The sequence below is a fragment of the Emydura macquarii genome, unplaced genomic scaffold (genome assembly GCF_026122565.2).
Source record: "Emydura macquarii macquarii isolate MOO-44397 ecotype Brisbane River unplaced genomic scaffold, CSIRO-AGI_Emac_v2 contig_2768, whole genome shotgun sequence".
NCBI classification, from domain to species: domain Eukaryota; kingdom Metazoa; phylum Chordata; order Testudines; family Chelidae; genus Emydura; species Emydura macquarii.
Window position 1 is genome coordinate 52,607,886 of NW_027132905.1, and position 23,081 is coordinate 52,630,966.

A 23,081-nucleotide genomic window follows, 5' to 3' on the forward strand; every position below is an offset into this window, starting at 1 on the left:
AAACCACCCTATAAGCCTGAGCCCCAAGAACTGCACTGAATCCTACCAAAGAGTGTAGTTGTGTACTTGGTATTTTTCTAGTGTCCTTTTAGTCTTGTTATTAATAGACCTGGTCAGCGTTTGGGGGAGAGGCTTAACCTTTTGTTAAATAAACAATGGCTTTTTGTCCATGTGAAATAAACTGGGAAATGTCCATTTCAGACTAAATGTTATAGGTTTTTGTCCAAAACCCACAAAACGAATACTTTTCAATCCTCAGCAACCAAAACGTGTTGATGCAAAGCCAAAAACGATTGAAGAAAGATGTTAATGCAGATGAAAATGAAAACTTTCCCTTTTTTTACAAGAAGAAAAAATAATTTCCCACCCGTTTGTAGTTATTGAGCAGTCAGGAAATGCCCCACCTCCTTGTCCCAACGTTTCTCTGTGCTGGAATGAATTTTAAATGCAAGCACTAAAGGGAAGAAACTTTGCAAGAGATTGTCTCAGACTGATCATGATCAGCCATGGGACAGGCCTGGCCTGACTCACATTTACTTCTACCTACAAGTTTAAGAGTAGTTTCTAAGACCATCCCCTTTTTAATTCCTCTCTGCTATGGCTCTGGCACCTTTCCAGCATGTCTGCCTAAGGGCCGGTGAGGTTACCCCAGTGAAGCCATGCATTTACCTGTCAGCCCTATGGGGAGGAAGCGCTCTCATTTTCCAGTGTCCTTTCTTGGGCTATGTTGAAGTTTTATTGTCCAGAAAGCAAAATGAGCAAAAACGTCTTGTGTCAATGGAAGTTTTGTTTACAAATGTGGTGTGCCCAGATTCCATCCCAAATGCCACACTTCACCCACTGAGCCAGGACCAGCACAAAGCAGCCCTTGGACGCAAGCAAACGAGAGGCAAAGGTCATGCTCATTAACATTCATCTCAGGCTCTTTGGCCATTGGCTCTTTCTGTGCTTCCATACGAGCTGAATTCCTGGAGTTGGAGCAATGAGGGTTTGACCCTTTCAAATTCCAGGCAGGCCTCAATGACACCAGGTCATTTCAGAAACAGAGGCACTGTGGTCCCAGTCTTCAGAGAGGTCACCTGGAGCTGCCACGGTTCCCTGGGTCTTCAGCTGGAGTTGTGAGTGCTCAGAACTTCTGAAAAGTGGCCTTGATTCTGATTTCTCGCACACGGACGTGACTCCCTTGATTTCAGTGGAGTTCTTCCTGGTTCCCAGGAGTGTGAGTTCAGCATTAGGACTGCACCTTCCATACTCCCTCTCCTGCACTTATCTCCTCTACCCCCGCACCCCACCCCCCGGCCGGTGTCTTCTTTGAAAGAGCACACCAGGACTTGGGCGAGCGTTGACACAGGATAACCTGCATCCACGGTCCAGTTGTGAGCGGGTGTGCAACCCCACAGTGGTGAGGCGCGGGTTAAGGAGTTGCTCCGGACACAGGAGGCCCTGCCCTTGCTGGGTCTCTCCCAGTGGAGGCTGAGCTCAGTCTGGGCAGGCAGAGCAGGTGAGGATTGCAGCCGGGGTAGGAAGTGGCCCAGGGAGCAGGCATAGGGGCGCCTGTCTCCTAGGCCGCCCATTTTGAGTTTTGTTCTTTGGTCCTGGATTGGAACCTGGGGGAGCAGCGAGGGCTGGGGTCCTCTGCCCCTGGCCACCGACTCTCCCCATTGGGCAACATGGCTGCTGAATCTTGCTGCTAGGTGCAGTGGCTACTGACTCTTGCCACTGGGTGACTCAGTCCGAAGTCTCCCCATTAGGTGGTACTGTCAGCCTTGGACTCAACTCCTCCCCTCTCTGGACACGTTGTAATACGGGCCACTTGAGATGCCCCCAGTGAAGAGTGTGGAAGAAGTCACAGGAAAGGAGGGACACAATGGCACTCCATTGCAAGGTACAGCTCAGACTTGCTGGGTACTGGCACATGCCTCACTGGGACCCTGAAGATTCGCTGCACTGGAAGGTTTCGGTGCAGAGATATTCTGGCATCTCTGTTTGGTGTTTTGTCTGCCACCTTGGGACATGAGGCTGAGGTTTTGTTTGAAGTCTGTCTGACTGATGGTTCACAAATAAAAACAACCCAAAGAGAAAACTCTTAACTCAACATTAGAGTCAAGTCACACCGAAAGTAACATTCATTTTCCCACGTTGCACACACAGGACATGGTTATTCATTTACGAGTCTATTAGTCAAATACTTAAGCTGGCCACAGTGGAGAAGCGAGTGAAGGCACCTGCCCAGCAACTCTTGTTCTCAGGCATGACTGTAGGAGTCATGTACCTTGCCACAGACCCATTCTGAACAGGACAGCCACTGAGACATGTGCATCGCCTCAAAGTCAGCATGCCAGAGCTCTGTTAGAAAGCCCCATTAAACGCTCTGCTCCTCTCCAGAAGTTAGGTGCCTAACTCCAAAACTCTAGGGGAGGAGGGAAGCTAAGGGCTTATCTACACAGAAAGTTTTACCAGTATAATTACATTGGTATAAGTGAACCAGTTTAGTACAACTCCCTGTGTGGACACTTTCATTCCGGTATAATGGTAGCTTTTTTCAATTTAACTTAAACCTCTTCCAAAGCAACATAAGCTAAACAGAAAAAAAGCCACCCATACCAGAATAAGAGTGTCCACACAGGGAGTTACTCTGGTATAATGATAGTGGTTTGGAGTCACACCTTAGCTTATACCAGTACAACTTTCCCATGGATACAAGCCCTAGGAGCACCCGTAGTTGCAGAGAATTAAGTTTTGCTTTCCTGAAACGAATATTTGATCTGGATTTGAATATGAAGCAAACTCCCAGTAGGAACCGTACAAACCTTCGATAGAAGCAGAGTCCTGACTATTCCAAGACTGTACAGAATTCACTTCAGAACCCTGCCCTTACTGCAGCGTGTGCCCCAGAATCTAGCTTTAACTGTAAAATACATACATAAATAACATGGTCTTTGTTGCACTCAGTAACTGTATCTGATACACTGTGAGATACCCACAGAGAGTGCATTGAGACCGCTTGATTTTCCCTTATAAAATCCAAAAATTCTTACCGGGCCAGGCTTGTCTACATGCAGAGTTATACCAGTTTCACAAACGGTGTGTCTTTAAACCAATAGAGTTGACCTGGTCCAACTTTGTATGTGGAATACCCTTTAATCGGTTTAAACCTGACATATCGAATTGATATAAATACTGATACACACCATGTTAACTAAACTGGTGAAAATGTGTATGCAGACAAGTCCTTAGCTTTCTCACAATAATTAAAACTTGGGATGGACAGAAACTTCAGATACCTGGCAAACAACATTTTTTTTTAAGCATATAAAATGCTCCAGCTCTCTGGTGAATGGTGCGTTACCCACGGGAGAGTGTTTATGACAAGTCGCCCTCTGATCTGATTCACAAAGAATGTGTTGTTACAGCTGCCAACTACATAGTCTTGGGCCTGGTCTACACTATAAAGTTAGGCCAACGTAAGCTGGCTTGCATTGATCTAGTTGTACGTGTCTACACCCAATTGTGTCTCCCTCTGACATAAGCAATGACAGCGACATAGTAACACTACCTCCTCATACAACACTGAGCCCTGGTTGACCTACTCAGGCCAACACAGTGTGTGTAGACACTGCATTAGTTGTGTCATCCCTAATAGTCTTCTAGCAGCTAGCCAACTATGCCCTGTTCTTTTGACAGTGACCACTCTGGTCACAGTGCTAAACTCCACTGCCAACAGGTTCCTTGGCAAAGGGTCCCCTCTTCTTTGCAAACAACGCTCACCTCAGACCTGACAAACTCACTACACCAAACACATGTCTTGCAGGATGTTTATCCATATAAAGTAATATAGAAGGTACCTACAGAAAACTCGTAGCTTGTCAGGATTCATAATCCGTGTGAGATGCATGTACAGGTGATATTTAAGAAATAATGTAATTGTACTGAAAGTCTGCTGTATGGACTTAGAATAAAAGTGAGTTGCCAGGGGATAATGTGTTTCTGTGATGGCCCATTCAGGCAGGAGGGAATTGTCATCCCTCCCTGGTTAGCTAGTGATGCAATGCAAGATTCAGTTGTCTAGCCTTGTCTGTCCCAAGACTGTCAATGGAAAACTATCAGAGACAATGCAAACAATTGTAAGAAAGAAAGAAACATTACAGCAGACAGAGGATCACCCTTCTGAACAGAGAGACCAGACTGTTCCAGTGTAACAGCGGGGGAAAGGCTCTCTCTATCCTCTCACTTGAGGAGACACCTTGGGGAGCGAGGACGTTCTCATGAAAAACTGGATCCTGGTCCAGTGAAACCAGCCAGCTCTGCAACAGACTGAACTCTGGGTGGGAAACCTACTTTATCAGGTAGGAAAGATAACTACTAATAGCATAGACGTGGGTTCCTGTTTTACTATTCTGTTTTGTGTTGTAACTCTTTGTTCCCACCACTCACTTGTTTCTAGGTGACACTCTGCTTTCGGATTATTATGAGTGCTCACAAGTGCTGTATTTATGATAAAACCGATACACTGGGGCTCACTGCATCACCGGGACCCGCAGGCCTGGCCCTGCTGCCGGAACCTCCCGTGGCAGCAGCTCAGGCGCTTTCAGCCCAGGTCGATGCTGCGTGTCTGGGCCGGACAGCGGCTCACACGTGCCCTGCCGCTGGGGAAGGGCAGGGAGAAGGGGGCGTGCGTCCTCCGGGGGAGCAGCGAGCACGTGGGTGAGAAAGCGAGAGACAAGGGGCTGCGTGTCTGTCCGTGTCTGTCTGTGGTGGGGAACCGAGCCGCTGCTCGCTGACCTCCCCGGGGCAGACGCAGCCAGGGGCTCCCGGCGGCCCTGCCCGACCACAGCCCGTCCCTGGGGGCTGCCCCAGCAGCCCGGCCCCGGGGCTGGGACGGCCGCTCCGGGAGGCGCATTCGGCGTCACTCCCGGTTCGTTCCCCCCGTTCACAAGCCGGGAAGGAGCCGCCCAGCGCCAGCGCCCCTGTGCCCCAGCCCGGGAGCGGGGCGGGGCCGGACCCAGCCCGGCTGCAGACCCGTGAGCGCCCCCCGGGCCGGCTCCTGTCCTGCGGGGGCGGCCCCTGGCACGGCCGCGCGGCTGCCCGCCCCCCTCGGGGCGGTCGGGGGCTCGGCTCGGCTGGGCTCGGCGCGGCTCAGCGTCGGGCGGGGAGCGGGAGCCGGAGTCGGATCCGGAGCACGCCGCCTGCCCCTGGGTGCAGCGCCGCCCGCCCGCCCGAGGGAGCCGCCGGCCGCGCCGCCCGCCCGGCCCCGCCATGGCCAGCGCCGGCCTGCAGCTGCTGGGCGGTTTCCTGGCGCTGGGCGGCTGGGTCGGCAGCATCTGCAGCGCGGCGCTGCCGCAGTGGAAGCAGAGCTCGTACGCCGGGGACGCCATCATCACGGCCGTGGGGCTGTACGAGGGGCTGTGGATGAGCTGCGCGGCGCAGAGCACCGGCCAGGTGCAGTGCCGGCTGCACGACTCGCTGCTCTCGCTGGACGGTGCGTCCCGCCGGGCCGGGCCGGGCCGGGCCGGGAGAAGGGCTCGGGGGCGGCGGGGGGTCTCCACGTGGGAGCGGCGCTGCCGGGCTGGGGAGGCGCCGCCCGGGGCTCGGTCCTGGCGGGGCGCGGGGCCGTTGACGGACCGGCCGGGTGGGGCGGCGGGAGCTTCTTTGCTTGGCCGCTTGCTGCGCCTGCCGGGGCTGGCTGGCCCCGGTGCCTGGTCCCGGGGCAGGGAGCAGGGGCAGGGCAGGGCAGGCGGAGATGTGCCCGCATTGCCCCGTCTCTGTAGGGCACCGGTATTACTGTCCCAGGGCTGTTGTTCTCAGGGTGCAGATGGGAAACTGAGGCCCCGATCCCCAAAGGGATTTAGGCACCTAAGTGCCAAGGTGGGACTGGGTTCACATGGAGGGAGTCTGTGGCGGAGCCGGGAGTAACCCAGACCAGCCTGTTTCCCTAGGTGCTACGGGGCTCCATGTTCATCTTTTAAGGCAGGTGGTCTGGTCTGGTCTGGTCTGGTCTCTTTTGGGGTGGGGGGAGAAGGAGACTGGGATGCTGGCCCCGGGGAGCCCCGGAGAGGGGGATGGTCACATGCCAGCTTGGCTGGGTAGCAATACAGGACAAGCATCCTTAAGCCAGACAGGCCATTGTCTTTTGCCCTGACTCCTGCCTCTCGCCCGCAACTGTGCCGATCTCCTTCCCTCTCCACAACTCCAGGAGTTCTGACCCCCTCCCATGTCAGCCAAGGAGACGCTCCCAAACCTTCCACTTGTCCTAAGTTCCTGGCTGAGCTCAAATGCCAAATCTTCCCTTTAATCTGAACTCAAGGAGGGCCTTGGAAAACTCTTGGGATGGTGGAACACAGGAACTGCAGCTGGTTCTCAGGTCAGCCCAGACGCAGGGGACTAAAGAGCCCTTGTCCTCACTGTGGATGCTGTTCTAGTTCAGAAAGCCACCTAACCCTTTCCATTTTCCTCCCTACCCCAAACCTCTGGTACAGGCTGTGTTTTGTGCTTTAGTCCCCAGTGTCCTAGGGCTGGTGTATACGGGGAACTTACATCGGCATAGCTGTGTCTCGCAATGAAAGGTGTCCTGAGAGACTCTGAGAGATGCTGACCTAACCCCCAGTGTCGACTGCTAGGTCGAAGGAAGAATTCTTCTGTCAACTCACCACCGCCTTTCGGAGAGGTGGATTATCTGCCGATGGCAGAACCCCTCCTGTCTGTGTAGGTAGTGTCTGCACTGACGTGCTATACTGGCACCGCTGTAGCATTTTAAGTGTAGCCCATCCCCTAGAGTGCAAGGACAGAGGTGACTTGCCTGTAGTTTTTTGTGCCCTGGAAGGAGTTAATTCCACGGCTACAACAACACTATGTGTGACCTTTATTCTTTTTTAAAAGCATCTTTTGGTTCATTCCAAACTTCCCTGCCTTTTTCATGTCACTGAGTTCTTGTAAATTGAAACATCCTCCACAGCTCATTATACTCCTGTCATATCTTCCCTTGCTCTCCTCTTTTTTACCTTAAATGTTCCATGTCTCCTTAATCTGTCTGCTCAGATGTTCCTTCTTCACACCTCTGTCTCTGACTGTCTCTAGACCGTCTCTGTTTCGGTGCTGAAAGTCCCCTTGGTGGTCCTAGAAAAGGGAGCTCTTGTGGGCTCTGAGCCTGGGAATTCTAACTCTCAGTTCCCATCATGTCCTGTCATTTTCAGGCACTCTTTCTCCCTACCCTGCCCTTCTCTCTTGTAGAAGACAGAGGAGCTTTTGGACTCCTCTGGGCTCTTTAGCAGACAGACGGCACAGAGGGAATCAGCTACACAGAGAGAAGCTTTAGAAAATGAACAGCTCAGTTTGGGCCACAGCAGCTGGTTACTGGGAGAATGCACTGACCCCTTCATAGGAGCCAGTGAGATGCCACATTTAAAATGGAAACAAACTATTTGTTTAAATGAGAAGAGTTGAAACTAATTGTTCCTGAGTCCCTAACACAAGTCTGGGCTTAAAAAAAAAACCCCAACAAACCCTGCATGCTCCTGCTGGTAGCAGCTGGGGATTTGAAGCTAACTGGTAAATGAGATTAGCTCAATTTGCTGGAGAGGCGTCTACACATTCTTTCCGTATCCAGGTAGCTCGCATCTATTTCCTGGTGTCTCATTCCTTCGTCTGTAAAACAGCTTTGTGAGACGCAGCAGTGTCCAAAGCCTGCTACAATGTGAGAGCAGAAGGTAAATGAGTGAAAACAGGCCTCAAAAAGCAGGGGAAGCATTCTGTTTTATGGGGGCCCCATGAATGCTTAGCCGGCTGTAACCCAGGAGAAGGCAAGCACGGTCAGAACTGAGCAGAGCTTTGCATTAGTGTGTGCTTCACACATTCCGGCTCAGAAGAGTTCATTGTGCAACTGAACAAGGGGGTCACTTCATAAAGTGGGAAATCAAAGTGCCGGGTTTTCTCCCCTCTTACAAAAGTTCCCCTGATCTTTCGCTTTTGCCCTGGAGATGGATTTTCCCATCTTATTTCTGTGCTGGGTGATAGGAGGCTGCACGCCTTGTTTTTCGCTGGCATGCGATGGCGTTCAATAGGCCGCTGGCAATAAATCCTCCGTTGAGCTCTGGGGAGTGGTTGCCGAGAAGAGGGGAAATGGCTGCTCTTTCCAAGAATGCCTCATGAGCAGCTCAGCGGTGCACACTGGCACTCTTACAAGTAACAGTAGTTCCAGAAGAAGAATTTTTGGGCTCAGTGCAAGAGCGACCAGGACTTTGTGTCCCACGTTGCATGCTCGGTACTCAGCACTCAGTCAGATGTTCAGCAAAGCGTTAACATTTCAAATCCTGCAGGGGGGAGTCTTGGGCTCACAGTTCTGTGCTGATCAGATAGTGCTGTGTTCTTTTGTTTGCATTACACAAAAGGCTTTTCCCTCCCTTCACATATAAAATGGGCTTGCAATCAAGAAGCAAATGAGCAGCAGTTGGGATGCTTTCAGGCTTAGGACTGAGCTCATTCAGTGGCCCGATGGTCTTGCTAGCGTGTTGGTGACCTGGATGTAGGGAGAGTTTTTCCAGAGTCCACAGCCAAAGATGTTGTCCCCTGATGATGTCTCTGTGTTTCTGTCTCACCCAATGTCCAGAAATGCTGTAGTCAACAATAATTTTCCTGTCAACTTGTCCAGTTAAGACCATTGTCTATCCCCCAACTTAGGCATTTCTCTTTGTCTTAAGAAATTTCTTATCCATCTTTTCTGAGGTCATCAGTGAATATAAAGTACTTGTAGTTCTTTTCACCCTCACGTTTCAGCCTTCACTAACTCAGTTCATGAAGTTCCTTTCATGCCAATTTGTGCTTTTTTTTTGTCACCGGTTTTATAAGACACATTCACGGTTCATGATTACCTTTTGTCCCCTTCTATCCATTTGACTCAGCCAGGTTTTAAAATCTAACCCAGATTACAGGTGTTAAAACAATAGGGTATAAAGCAATTAGTGTGTATGAAACAAATCCAAAACCAGTGCTCTGAGGGCCACACTTTCAATGCCACTGCAAACTGGACAAGTGTAGTCTTTTCTGCTAACTGAAAATGTTTGCAACTCTTGGTTCCACACTCCGTAAAGCCCTGGTGAATCAGGCTGACAAGCAGAAGACTGGAAGTGGTAGGGTCACATCACACAAATTCAGTGGCTTTTGTATTCCAAGATGTCTGCAGCCCATGGCTTAGCTTTGCCTTGCTGAAACGAGATTTTCAATACTGTTTAGGCACTTTAGCTATGTAACTCCATTTGAAATGACTGAGAAATGGGTGTCCCAATCCCATGAGCAGTGCTGACAATCCCAGTCCAGTGTGTGAGTGTTTGATAGCCGCAAGGTTCTCGTAAGCATTTAACTCTCCAGACTATGAGCTCCTCACAGGACAGAAGTAGCTAGCTGGCTACACTGACTTCATCCTGCATGAAAGGGGGCAGTGTAATGAAAGGGCTGCATAAGACATGGAAAGCAGGAGAGTGAAAGGGGGAATACGGTTAGAAAGTCATCATGCTCCTCCCCCCAGGGACTCCAAGGGGACTGCACCAAATACCTAAATGTTATAAAATAGAATGGAAAAATCCCCCTGCAAATCGTCCAAAGACATAGAGCGGGGGAAAGGGAGGGTAGAGCAAAAACATTACCACTGAAGTTTGCACAAAAGACACCTGTTGTGAAAGAAATAAGCTAAGGTGTCTTTAAAAGAGTGGGGAGTTTGACCGGTGTGTCAGGGGAAACAAGTCAGCAGCATGCAACACGTGGGGTGGCTGGGCTGGGCTGGGCTGGGAGGAAGTACACTCTCTGTTACCCCTGCTTGGAAATCTAGATAGAGCGGTGCTCTGAGGTGGGAGGGGGCAGTCTCTGCAGGGGGACAGAATGAGGGTGGTGCTCCAGTTCAGGGCAGGCACGATCCTTGGAGAGGAGGGGGAACAGCATCTGGTCAGGATGCCTCAGACTAAATCCTCCCCCCTGCCCCTCCCAGCTTCCAAAGCCTCCATACTTGGTTTGGGAGCTTGATGAGTTGGGAGTTGGATTCTGGACTCCAGAGAACAACATGGCTGGTAAGAAAGAGGATCCCAGTGCGTGTGAATCACAGAATCGAGTATTAGGGTTGGCAGGTGTCGCAGGGTCGGCTGAAGAAAGATTGAGCCGGGTGGAGTGATAAGGAGCGTTTATTCGGTTACAGCCTCTAGTCCACTCATCCCCCTTCACCTCGTGACCTACGAAGTGAGCCCCGAGTTCACTGCTCTACAGCTTTTTATCCAAAATAATATGTAAATACACCCACTTTTACAACGCCCCATGAAACCCCGACCTGGTGATATAAATGGTCATAAAATGAACATTAATGGCTACAAGAGGCATATAATTATACCTACCCCTGTTTATTACTTACCACTTAACCTGCGTGGCATATGCATTTTCCCTGTGAATTTGGCTCTCTTGACAGCAGGAATGACCACAAATTTCCTTAACGAACCAACTGCAAGGGAAGAACAAGGGGGAGATATCCCGAGCTTTCTCTAGCGGGCATGCTGTCTGAGACAGAAGAGAGAACACACTTCTTACCACCTTCTTTGTCCAGATGGGGAGCGGAGGAATAGAAGGGGGGACATGGGCTGCCCATATTATAACCCTGTTACCATGGTACCTATTGGCCAGGTCATTTTGCCCTGCTTCAGCGTTTACTTCCCCCCCCTCCCCGCCAACTCCAAGGCTAGGAGTTGCTGTGTGATCAGTGCATGATTATTGCTTGTGTAGCACATGGCGTTTTCTAGCCCAAGCCAGGGTCCCGCGGAGGACAATTCGTGCCCAAAGCCTGGGCCCAATTCCCAGCCCCCTAGGAATTTGGCCCAGTGCTGACCTTTGTCCCTGTGCCCACAGAAGTGACTGCAGGAGGTCATCTAGTCCAACCCCCAAATGACCTGATTGGTGGAGAACAGCTCCAGGATGGGCCATAACGTTACCGCTGGTGCAGAATGGCTCCTCAGTGAAGAACTACATCCCCAGGGCCCCAGAGCAACAAGTCCTGCGGGAATGGCTCTTTAGACTGTTGGGCGCTTCGGAAATGCAAGTAGTGGCACTCACCAGTTCAGGGAGTTGGGATGTGAGAGAACTGGGTGCGCTGCTATTCCCCAGGACCCTGATCCTGCTGAACAACGATGCTCCTTCTCTTCTCTGGCCCTGGTTCTTTGCATGGCGAATTTGCGCTCCAGTGTCAATGACTTGCACTTTTTTTGCTTTGCAGTTCACCTCCAGACCTCCCGAGCGCTCATGGTGGTTTCTATCCTCCTGGGCTTTGTGGGAGTCATTGCCAGTGTGGTGGGAATGAAATGTACAAAAGTTGGGGACGAGAACCCTGTTATCAAAAGCCGGATTGCTGTGGCTGGTGGTGTCCTCTTCCTCATAGCAGGTAAGCCAAAGTCCGGGGCTCCTGACACCCACAAACTCCTGCCGTTTGATGATAGTCTGCTGCAATATTGGTGAGCACTAGCACGGGGCAGGGGACCTGATGACCTGTCACAGCTTCTGAATGGGCAGGTAGCCTCCAAGTCCATTTGAGTTATTCCTCGTAGGGGAGAGAGTGTGATCTCAGCCATGGGATTAATAAACTCTCCTTGTCTGTTTACAGTAGATGCTATTCCTGTAGCTACAGCTCTGGGCAGAGGTGGGTATATCAGTATGGCCTCAGTGATCTGAAATCCACTTACCCAGCGGTTCTAAAAGGGGGCTTCTTGTTTTAACTATGGGGGATGTGGAAGACTGTAAGATACGGGTGTGGTGTTCAGATAAGTCAACGGCTCCCAACCTGGGAGGCTCCAAAGATTACAGCGGGGCCATGAGGCTTCGGTAATATTGAGGTCATTTTGCCCTCCTCGCTCCATGCTGGGCTCAGCAGCCTTGAGCTCCGTGTTGGCCAGAGCAGAGGAGCAGCCCCCCAATGCTCCACACAGGCCAGGCGCACCCCCCCGAGCTCTGTGTCGGCCAGAGCAGAGGAGCATCCCCCCAATGCTCCACACACACAGAGCAGAGGAGCAGCCTCCACCAGCCCCTCACAGGCCAGGCGCCCTCCGGAGAGGAGTAGCCCCATTCTGGTGTGGGCCTGGAGCAGCCCCAGCCAACCTGCCAGAACCTGCCTCCAGTACCCTCGGTCCATGAGGGACAGGAAGGGGGGGGCCACACGAGGCACGTGGTAGCAGCTGCACCAGGGCAGGCTTAGCTTCTGACTCAGGTGAGAGTAATTAATTATGATGATGTCATTTAACGTTGTTATGTTTATAGGGGTTGTGTGTGTTTATGGCTGGTGAGAGGGTGGGGCGGGGTGGGGGTGGGGGTGTTTTACCTAGTGTTAACTAATGGGGCTTTCGTTCAAAAAGGGTGGGAACCACTGAGATAAGTGACTCTTGCATACAATGGAGCCGGCTGGCTTCTCCAAGGCTGGCTGGCTCAGCAGAAGGTCCATTTAGCACAGCTGCTTCAGACCCACCTCTCAGCTAAAGTGTTCTCGGTGAGACCCAGCACTGAAGTGGACTGAAGCCAGCTACCGCTGGGATGTTTCATCTTGGTTCTTTCGGCTTTGTCATGGGCTCTGTCCCTGGAAAATAACATTTTCAGCTGTCAGTGATCTGCTTGTTCAGTGCAATTAGTAAAGTTAATTCCATCCCCAATTTATACATGGATGAGGCCCCTGGCCATGAGTGTATAACTTGGATTGAAAACTCTTTGGGGCAGGGATTACCTCTTTGTTATGTGTTTGTACGATGCCTAGAATAACAGAGCCACCCATGTCTGGCCCCCTAGACACTAATGTAATAAAAAATAATACCTGCAGGATCAGTGTTAGTCCAGATGCCCCCAGCCATACACGTCTTGCCACATGAACCTGGAAGGGCAAAGGAGTGTGTGTGGCTGTGCTATTTACATCTGACTAAATGTAGGAGGTACCCAGCCCCACCTTGTGTGCGAGTCCCAAGACAGGATCAGGATGGGACTAGGGTTGTACTGACAGCTCTGTTTACCAGACAGTCCCTGCTCAAGGTAGCTGACTTGCTCTCTGTTGTGATTCTGGTTGCCAAGAATAACTCTTCTGGAGTTTGGTGTTCTTCAGGCCAGACTGTATCCTTGGCAACACCTGTGCAGCCCTGTTGCCGTCAGTAGGTTTGCGCCAGTGCAACCGACTGGAACTTAGTGAACAATTCTGTTGATTCACAGGAAGAAACAGAATCCAGCTCCCTCCCTGTGGGCTGTTCTGGGTTTGCAGGGCTAGCAGGAGTAAAAAGTTGTGAAAACACATTTCAGTCAGTAGATTGGACACTGAATACGCTGTCGGGGGGGGAAGAAAGTGCCATTTTTTATATAATATATTTTCAGAATAGAAACGCACTTTAAGCATTTAAGATCTTCATCCCACAGACAACCGGTTGGCTTCCTTAAACCAAGTCTTCAATATCTACACTACAAAATTAAATCAACTTAACTTACATCGTCATACAGCCACTGCAGTAATTACATCACTTGTGCACGTCTACGCTTTGCTCCTCGTGTTCGCAGTGCGCATCCTCACCAGGAGCACTTGTATCGATTGTGCTGTCCGTGTAGGGCATTGTGAGATGGCTCCTGAAGCCAGTAACAGTTGACATAAGAAATGCAGCATCCACACTGATGGTAGATCGACCTTGACTCTATGCTGCTTGTGGAGATGGAGCTATTAAGTTGGAGTAGCAGGGCAGTTACATCGGCAGGAGCCAGATTTAAGTGTAGACACTTCCATAGTTAGGTCTACATAAGCTGCCTTGCATCGACCTACCTCTGTAGCATAGACCAGGCCTCAGGAACGTGGATGGAGTGTCTGTATTCAAAGGAGATGGCTGCAGGTTTTGCAGATTCCACTCAGGATCAGGAAACATTTAATGCAGACTTCAAAGCCTGCAGAACTGGAATCCCTGATTGCCCAAATAGTCGCAGATTTTAAGGCCAGAAGAGACCATTATATTGTAACAGGATAACACACACACGCCGCGGTGCAGCCTGGACGCTGTGGAACTGCTGTGCCCCTTAACTCCCAACAATGCCTTGCTGGTGATAAACAATAGCCCCTTTGAACCCTCTTATCACCCAACACAACCACAGGTAGAGCCCCACACCCAGCTAGAGAGCGGGAATATTCACCTGAGCTGCCTCTGGCTCTGTGATCCTGTCAGTAAGCTACAAACCTCCAGCCGGTAAAGTACTCACACAGGCATTCACAGGCAGGGACACACCCAACAGTGGTACATGAATGCTTTCCTTCAGCAACTCATGAACCAACAAAAGAGAACGGCATCAGCCAATTTCCCCCAGCTCCCAAGTCCTGCACTACAGGAATATATTGTCTTGGATTGGACAGAGGACTGCACAGTGCAAGTACATTACTTAGTCCGCCCCTCCCTTGATGTGGGGGGAACATACACCAATCTTTGTTAACTGAGCTGAGATTTCCCAAACACACTCTTTTAGGTAGAATTATAAAAGAGATTTATTAACTACAGAAAAATAGATTTGAAGTGATTATAAGTGGTAGGCATAAAGAATCAGAGATAGTTACCAAAGAAATGAAAAATAACTTCACAGTCTTAAGTTCTTCTACCCTGAACAGGATTCAAATCAGCAATATCCCACCCTGACTGATGATACAAGCAGGTTTACAGATTCTTGATGCACAGGCTGCATCTGCTTTGCAATCTGGGTCTTCTCCCCCCTCCCCCCCTTCAAAGTCCGTTGTCTTCCAGATGTTCCTTCAGGTGTTGAGCTGTGGGAGAGTGAAGGCAAGTGATGATGTCACTTCCCCTCTTTTATAGCTTCTTTCAGCTTGCTGAAAAAATCTGTGAATGTGACATGGGGGGCCACCCCCCATTGGTCAAGCCCTGTCCATTGTGTACGTGCTTCCTCTGTGAAGTCTCTAGAGATGGGGGTTGGGAGAGTGGATTCCCTTAATGGGCCATCAGCACATCTGGAAACTCCATTGTTGTACCTGAAAAGCTGATTGGATGTTCCCTACCTCACCACATCTTTCAGTAGCCCACACATAACAAAACTTCATAAGTTCACATACAATTATAGCACATACAATCCAACAGGATATTAATGTTCAACAGATCAAGACTTTTAAAATGATACCTCACAAAGCATAATTTGTACAGAACTTATTATATGACAGTGATGAATATGAGGGTTCTGGGGTGTTGCTTTCAGACAGAAAGTGTCACAATTACCATCTAATCTGACCTCCTGCTTAACACAAGGCAGAGAACCTTAACCAGTAATTCTTGTGTCTAGTCCACAACCGGTGATAGAGCTGGAGCAGATCTTTTAAAAAGAAATGTCCAGTCTTGATATAGACTCCAAGTGATGGAGAATCCACCACGTCCCTGTGGATTCTGTTCCAATGGCTAATCATCCTCACAGTAAACAAAATTATCTTATTTCCATTATGAATTTTTATAATCAGCTTTCATCAGCTGGATCTTGCTCTTCCTTTGCTAGATTAAGAGCCTTCTACTTTCAGAAACTTTCTCCCTTTTCAGGTACTAACAGACCATTATCAAGTTGCCTCTTAACCAACTCTTTGGTAAGCTAAATAGATTGAACTCCATTAGCCTTTCACTGTAAGGCAGGTTTTCCAGACCTCAAATCATTATTGTACTCTTTTCTCAACCCTTTCCAGGTTTTCAACATCCTTTATGAAGTGTGGATTGTTGTATTAATGTAGATGGAATATAGAGGCCCAATGATGTTAACATAACCCACTCACTGTCTAACAAGATTTAGGGTTTGGTAAACAGAGACCTCAGCCTGCTTAGTACCATGGCGAAATGGGAGTGATGGGTGGGATAGCCCATCCCCTCATTATTTTGTCCACCAAAATAATGTGTGTTTCTGACACACCAATTTTGATTCATTATTTTTCAGACCCAGATTTTCTTGTTTGGCCTGTTTGGACTAATTCAGTCTCTGTCTGGTTTTCTTGCACTTGTTCATAACATTCTTTATTGTCAATAACTTGACCTACTTTTCCACGTTAACATTCATTGTTACAGGTCATGGTGACATCTGATGAACCCACACTCACTTCTTACAGGTGAACTCACAATTAGGGTAAATGTGAAGGCCCAGTCATCACAACAGGATACAAGAACTAGACACAATGTCCACTAATGGTCTCTCTACTGCCATATACAGTGATAATAAATAACTCCTCCTACTCATGCTCTGTTCTCTTGTTTATACATCCAAGGATCATGTTAGCCCTTCTAGCTCCAGCTACCCACCATGACCCACTTTGCGTCACTGCTTTCTAGGTCACAATCCCCCAACCAGAAAAGTGTGCCCCACATTGTTTCCTAGATGTGTGATTTTTCCTTAAAATTTGCCTGTATTACATGATGTTTTAATTGCACCCAGGTTTCCAAGCAATCAGATTGGTCCGTGTCAATGACCCTTCCTTGTCATTATTTACCAACCCACCCATCTTTGTGTCATCTGCACACCTCATTTTTCTTCCAGATCATTGATAAAAATAGTGAATAACATTGGGCAAAGAATGGGTCCCAGTGGGACCCCACTAGAAACATCTCTTCTACTTGATGATTCCCCATTAATAATTTCAGCAAAGGGCCATGTCTTCTCAGGATGAATGTGCTGCCATGCCTGCAGTGTACAAATCTGTGCTCAGTCTTGCTCTGAATCAGTCTGGAAAAGATTCACAACTTTCCCATGTTTATAAAGCTGTCCCTAAGAACATGTGGGACAAACCACCTTCTTCTGGTCTGGGATCCTCTTTCTTTAGAGCCATTTTGCAATAGGAAAGTGAACTAATTTGGCAGTTTTGCACCTTATATTTATTCTTGCTTCAAAAGGATCTTGTCTCTTAAAAATGGTGGTCCAAAATCTGATCCCAGTTCCACATGGAATAACTCAGCTGACTTCAGCCCCATTATTCACATATGTAAATTGAAAGCATGTTTTAGCCCTGTCACATTAACTACCTGTTACTCCTGTCTGGTTAGCTGCCTCTTAGAATCTGCTTCATTGTTTCTAAGTAACCTGGGGACAGTTTTAGCCATTTATTGGAAAGTTCCTTCATATTACATGTGGTACGGTGATACCAGCTTTCACCAAAACAACAAAAGGTGTGAATGAAACCAGTGTTGTCATTTTGGGTCATGTTTGTTCATAGACGAGCCATTAGAGTCCAATTTGCTGTTACCATAGCGCTCATTAGCCACAGAGGATATGAAGAATAGAATATTAAAGGGCTCAAAGAGCTTTTAAAAGTGAATGACTATATTAAATTGTAAAGTGGATGATGGGAAAACATCCCCGAGAGACTTGCCGGAGCTGATGACTTTGGTTCTTGTTGTATATTCCCAGGTCTGTGCACGTTAACAGCTGTTTCATGGTATGCAACACAGGTGACCTATGAATTCTTCAACCCCAACACACCAGTTAATGCCAGGTAAGATCCTCTTGGTAAATGGGCTGTTCTAGGTGGAAGCCGTTTTCCTTGTGCTTTAGCTCATTGGTGGCATTGTGACAAAGGTACCCAGCAACGGGCATGGTGTTCACAGCGTGGTGCTCCTGCACTTGATGCCATCTGGTGCCCCTTTGCCCCAACTCCACTGCTCCCTAGCTCCTGATGCAGATTTAAAGAAACAGTTCATACCGCCTTATCGCTGTCTTGCCCTGCCCTCTCCTGCCAGAGCCAGCGCCTGGTTCACATGACTCTACCCTCTCTGTTAGCAGTGCCAGTCCCGCCCCTGTATTTCTCCATACATTCTCCAGGAGACCCCATCACTTTGCCATACAAGCTCCCTGTTCTACAGGGTTCCTTCCTGTCAACACCAACCCTGCCTGGGGAGCCGTACAGCATGGGACCAGGAGGGTCTCTTCCTGCTCAAGTTGCTATGGATTTGGGGTGTATGCTAATGTTGAATGAGACCAGTTCCCTCCCCCACTTCCAGACATTATTGAAATCAGTCCACCAGAGATCCAGTGTGTTCCCTCTGAGTGCTGGTTCTGTAACCTGTCTGGCCCGTCTTCCTCTCTCTAATGCCCCAGTGCTGATCATGGCAACATCAGCCTTAAGGGATGAAAGTGTTTCTCCCAGTATAGACAGTGGGCCATGCTTCACATATGCACCTATGTGGGGCCTCTGGGTGAATGCCTGGGCACTCACTCGTGTGTTGGGGTATGTGCCTCTGGGTGGGCAAGGGGTCCCTTTCCCTCCCAGCCCCCGGCAGAGGGGCAGAGCACCATGGCCCCGGCAGAGGGGCAGAGCACCATGCCCCCGGCAGAGGGGCAGAGCACCATGCCCTCCTGTTCCACCGTGTTTCTTGTCTCTCTCACTCTAGGTATGAATTTGGTTCTGCCTTGTTTGTCGGCTGGGCAGCTGCCAGCCTGACCATGCTGGGAGGTTCCTTCTTGTGCTGCTCCTGCCCCACGGAGGAGAGGAGAGAACAGCAGTACTATAGGCAGTCACAGCCTTCAACAGCTAGGGAGTACGTCTGACCCCCACCTTCCCACCCACTGTCGAACGTTTCCCTTCGTGGTGTTCCCGACCACTCCGTCAGTGCAGCAGAGACACTGGATCCTTCTCCAGTGCTGCTCGTGCAGACTTGGAGGGCCTGCCAGTGAACTCGTACAGCAGAAGCATCTGAAATGTTCACATTTACATAGCTCTTGCTTCAGCCATTGCCAGGTTTTTCCCCTGCTAGTTCAGTCTATGCTGGCCTCGCGGCCAGGATTATCACCCTTCCAGCAGTGAGTGGCCTCTGCCTTGTTGGCTGGCCAAAGAGTTTGAACGCTGAAACCTAAGGATGGCCAGGCTGGCGCACGCAGTCCAGTGTCCTGTTTGTGACAGTGGCAAGTCGTAGGTGCTGCAGGGGAAGGGCCAGAACCATCATTCCTCACAGGGGAAGTGTTTTCTAATTCCTGGCAGACATGGGTTGATTCATGCCTTATACACTTTTATTGTAACTAGTGTAAATGCAGCTATTATCGATATAAATGTCTAATACGTTCTCAATCTCCATGAAAGCTTGTGGCATTGAGTCCCACAGGTTGGTTTTGTGTTGTGTTAAAAACAAGTCTTTCTTCTTAGTTTAAATTTTGTTGTATTGTGTTTCAGAGAGGATAAATAGGAGGCTCTGACTGATCTTCTCTGGGCCATTCATCACTCAAGATATTTTTACCACGTCACCTCTTATTTACCTCCTAATCCTTGCAGACCTCTGAAGGCTTTGTTGCTCTTCTGTGGCCTTTTTCTTTTTCTGCTCTGTCTTTGAGATGGAGTGGCTGAACCTGAACACAGTATTTCAGGAGAGAGTTTACCACTGATTATACACAGGCATTAGAGGCAGAGCAGCTGTGACAAAAGGCACCTGTGTTTCTGAAGCTTTCACCTTTCAGACTGAAATTCTGCTGTTTTGGTTTATGCCCCAAACAAGTTTTTTGCAAGTCTGAGCACCAAAAGAATTAGAAAAAATCCACATCAATGATGGACAAACTATTTTTTTTTTTTTAGTCTTACAGCTGACCTGGCTGAGATTTAACAGCCCTCATAGAGCAGGAGTGTCTGGCCCTGCTAGGGAGGAAAAGGTTTTGATTTGGCAAGTTCTGAGCATTTGAAAACTGGGTTCTGAGCATATGCGATAGATTTTATTTTCTTTTTGCTAAGTGCAGATCGTAGGAAAGGTGCAGCCAACTTAGCCACATGTTCCAGGTCAGACTTTCAAAAGGGGTTTGTACTCAACAGCTCCCCATGAACAGTGGAGAATCCGAAGGAGAGCACTGGAACGCTTCTGAAATCTGGCCCTAAACATCTTAGTCCAGTGATTGCTCCAAACCAAGCGGGACAACATTTCACACTGTTCCAAAACCAGGGCCTGGCAAAAGTAGCTCAGGAGGAGGATGAGTTGAGGTTCTCCTAAACTCCACGGGAGCAGAGCTTAGGAACCTGATGAGTGAAGTGGCTGTAAAGTCTCCTGTGGGCTTTGAAGTGTATCATTGCTGACTGGCTTTGAGCACTTTGGGAGCTACTGATGGAAAAGGAGACTGACTGTTGTAGTTCCTGAATTCTGATACAACAGCACTGGTGAGGAACTCAGCTGAGCAGTCCCCTTCTGCAAAAAGCCCCAATGCTCCCCGTAGATCTTCAGGCAGTGCCCCCTCTCCCAGCATCCTTGCACACCCCAGCTATGCAAGGAGCATGAGAAGGAATATCGAATAAGTGTTCTCAGCAGCTGGCAGACCTCGGTCAAGCCAGCTGGATTCTGGTAGCTTCAGAGAAAAGCATCAGCATTCAGGAGGCATCCAGCCAAACAGCTCAGGATTATAGAACAAACACAAGTTTCTTATAGGAGTTTTGCGAGTGCAACTTTAAAGTCCTGGAGATGGACCGATGTTAGGAGAATGTCATTAAGGTTGCACAGTTAAGCACTTGAGTGAGGAAGTGCCAATTGCTATGCGACCTTAACTCAGCCGCCTAGTGCATATACATCAATACAGTCATTAATCACATCAAGTGCTATTTTGCAAATACAATATTATATCCTGTCTTTTCTGCAACCATAGATATTCCTGCAGCCTCTTATACTACTATATACTACAGTCTGTGCATATGTAACACTCCATATTTTAGCTGTACTGTGTTGTCTAACAACAGAGTAATATTGAAAATGTCCTAAAGTAGATAAATGTTTAGGGTTAAATTGCAACATGGACTCTGTCAATGACTGTCAAGGGTGTTAATGCACTTAATAGTTAATACAGTAATATGCTTAGCCCCTGGAAATACACACTTTGATGCCAGCCCTTGGAAAAATTCAGTTTTCTGCCTAGTTAGAAATATATTGATCACTTTCAAATTGGTCACATAAGAGTGTCAATTTCATACTGATTCTTACTCACTAAAGAAACAGCATAACAATATTTTTTAAAAAAACTATATCTAATCCTCCAGAAAAGTAAGACTTGATCTTTGAGGACAGGTCACCTGAAAAATACAAGAATTGCTGTGTTAAATAGACAGACAAGAAACCTTTTTTTAAAATGCTGTTAAGGTATCTCAGTCTGTTCGTTTTTTTGACAACAGCTTGTGAGATACTGACTTAGAGCCCAGGTCTGGAACCCTGCTCACACTGGATAGAACAGGCTCTTGGGAATAGTGCTATTGAAATCGGTGGGTGTCCAGTGGGATTTCCAAGATGCTATCTACATCTTTAGGTGCCTAAACATCTTTAGAAATCTGGCCCTAAGTTAAAGATAGCTAGTGACTCCTTGTGCTAGGGAAGCCAACTGGCTCCCATTGAATACTTTGATTTATTCTCCCCCAGATGCCTACCTTGCATTTTTCTAAGTGGCATTCTCTATTGTCACTTCCTGCCCACCTTGCTAATCTCTGTAGGTCCCTTGGGGTTATTTCTGTTTACACAGTTCACAAACTCTCCCAGTTTAGCAGCATCTGCAAATCAAATGAATGTTTAAACCCTTCTCCAGATCATCGTGTGAAGTTGTTTAAATATGACTGGTTATAACATCAGTCCTCATAGCCTCTTGGCACATCCCCTCAAATCACTAAATTCTCATTCTCCTTGGTGTGCAGACAGTTTTTAGTCCACACAAGTGTTTTTTCTTTTAATTTATGCCAAATTCAAACTAATTTTTCAAGTGGAATTTTGTCAGGCTCTCAGTGTTTTGCTGACATCTGGGTGGATGGGTGCACTGAACATCAGTAGGGAAGGTAGACATGACGTATAATTTTTCCGCCCTGTTTGCTGTTTTTTTTAATGTAACTCAGCACTAACAGCCCTCTCTCTCTCTTAAATTTCAGACCCAATGTAAAAATGTCTTCTTCACCCATCAGGGGAGAACAGTGTTTATAGTCTGTCTTCACCCGTCAGGGGAGAGCAGTGGTTGTTTGTTTGAACTCAGCTTATTGTGTTTCCTCCAAAAAAGTCCAAAAAATTTAAGTGAAACTACCATAGCAAGGATTTAAAAAGAAACCTGTGATACATTTTCTAAAAGATCTTTTTATACAAAGAGCACAGCACTGTGTATAAGAATGTTTGTATTCTTTTAATTTAAACTTGTATTAACTTTTCTATGCTCCAAAATTCACTCGAGGGGAATTACACAGTTTTGAATTTCAAATGTCTTTTGATTGTTTATACTAAAAATCACAGCTCCGAGGTTATTAAAATATTTTTGGTCTTCGCCATCTTTCTAAATTCTTGTCTCTCTTTTACTCTTTAAAATCTACATCTCCTTTTATACAAACCCACAGAGCGCTATTGTAACCAGGCTTCCTACCTCGGAGGCGATTTGCAAATCCTGGAGCGTGGTTTAAGGAAGACGATTGCAACCTAGACATTCTTCCCAATTAGTAACCCGCTCCTAGCTCTCCCCAGGTCACAGTCCGATCTCTCTCGAAGGCAAAAAGGTGGAGATTTTTAAAGGTATTTAGGCGTTGCTAGGCCTAAATCCTATTTTCAAATTGGAAGCCTAAGGGCTTGATCTACTCCACTTTGAAAAGAGAGTGGTTGGTGCATACTAGGAAACTTTTAATGCCTGCTAGCAGGCTCCACACCAACAGTGCATGGCAGGCTAATGACTGTAGGTTCACACCCCAGCTTGCCACCCACTAACTGACCATGTAGACGAGTCCTAAGCCTCAGTGAAAAGCAGTGGGAGTTCTGTGCCTATGTGACCCAGCTGGTAGCTCAGACGTCCAGTTCTAGTCAGAGATATTTGATTAGCTGTTTCACAGAACTGGAGGGGAAATCACAAAATGAGAGAAGAAAGTAAATACACCTAGACAGGTACTGCAGACATCACTGCAGGCTGGCACAGAGCTGACTTGCAGAATGCTGAAGTAATGCTGTGTAGCTCAGCGTGGCGCAAAGGGATTGTCTGGGGACCATCAGCTGAAATCTCACCTGTCCAAGAGGTTGGTGTTAATTGCTCACAGCCCATGTTACTGAGCAAGGACTAGGGAATCAAGCCCCCATTTTACAGATGAGATAACAGGCTCTGAGAGCCAGCACAATATCCCT

The 23,081-nt window shown here is 48.2% G+C and overlaps 1 protein-coding gene across 3 annotated transcripts; it reads left to right on the forward strand.

Moving 5' to 3' along the window:
- Nucleotides 1–4,675: 4,675 nt before the first annotated feature.
- On the forward strand, nucleotides 4,676–22,248 carry CLDN19 (claudin 19). 3 transcript variants are annotated; one of them, XM_067566303.1, is made up of 5 exons: nucleotides 4,676–5,479; nucleotides 11,240–11,404; nucleotides 17,401–17,485; nucleotides 18,381–18,527; nucleotides 19,157–22,248. In XM_067566303.1, exons 1-5 carry the CDS (start codon nucleotides 5,257–5,259, stop codon nucleotides 19,167–19,169), a joined length of 633 nt encoding a protein of 210 aa, XP_067422404.1. In that variant the 5' UTR covers nucleotides 4,676–5,256; the 3' UTR covers nucleotides 19,170–22,248. The 3 variants fall into 3 exon arrangements, with proteins under 3 accessions (XP_067422404.1, XP_067422403.1, XP_067422405.1); XM_067566302.1 differs by having other exon boundaries at nucleotides 4,685–5,479; nucleotides 21,860–22,248; XM_067566304.1 differs by lacking the exon at nucleotides 18,381–18,527 and having other exon boundaries at nucleotides 4,686–5,479; nucleotides 21,860–22,248.
- The last annotated feature ends 833 nt before the right edge of the window (nucleotides 22,249–23,081 follow it).

What these genes read in the sequence shown, in the direction of transcription:
- CLDN19 (XM_067566302.1), top strand. Translation starts at nt 5,257, where the DNA reads ATGGCCAGCGCCGGCCTGCAGCTGCTGGGCGGTTTCCTGGCGCTGGGC. An exon ending in TGTCCTCTTCCTCATAGCAG is followed by an intron (nt 11,405 to 17,400) that starts GTAAGCCAAAGT and finishes GTATATTCCCAG; the next exon opens with GTCTGTGCACGTTAACAGCT. An exon ending in CAGCCTTCAACAGCTAGGGA is followed by an intron (nt 18,528 to 21,859) that starts GTACGTCTGACC and finishes CTTAAATTTCAG; the next exon opens with ACCCAATGTAAAAATGTCTT.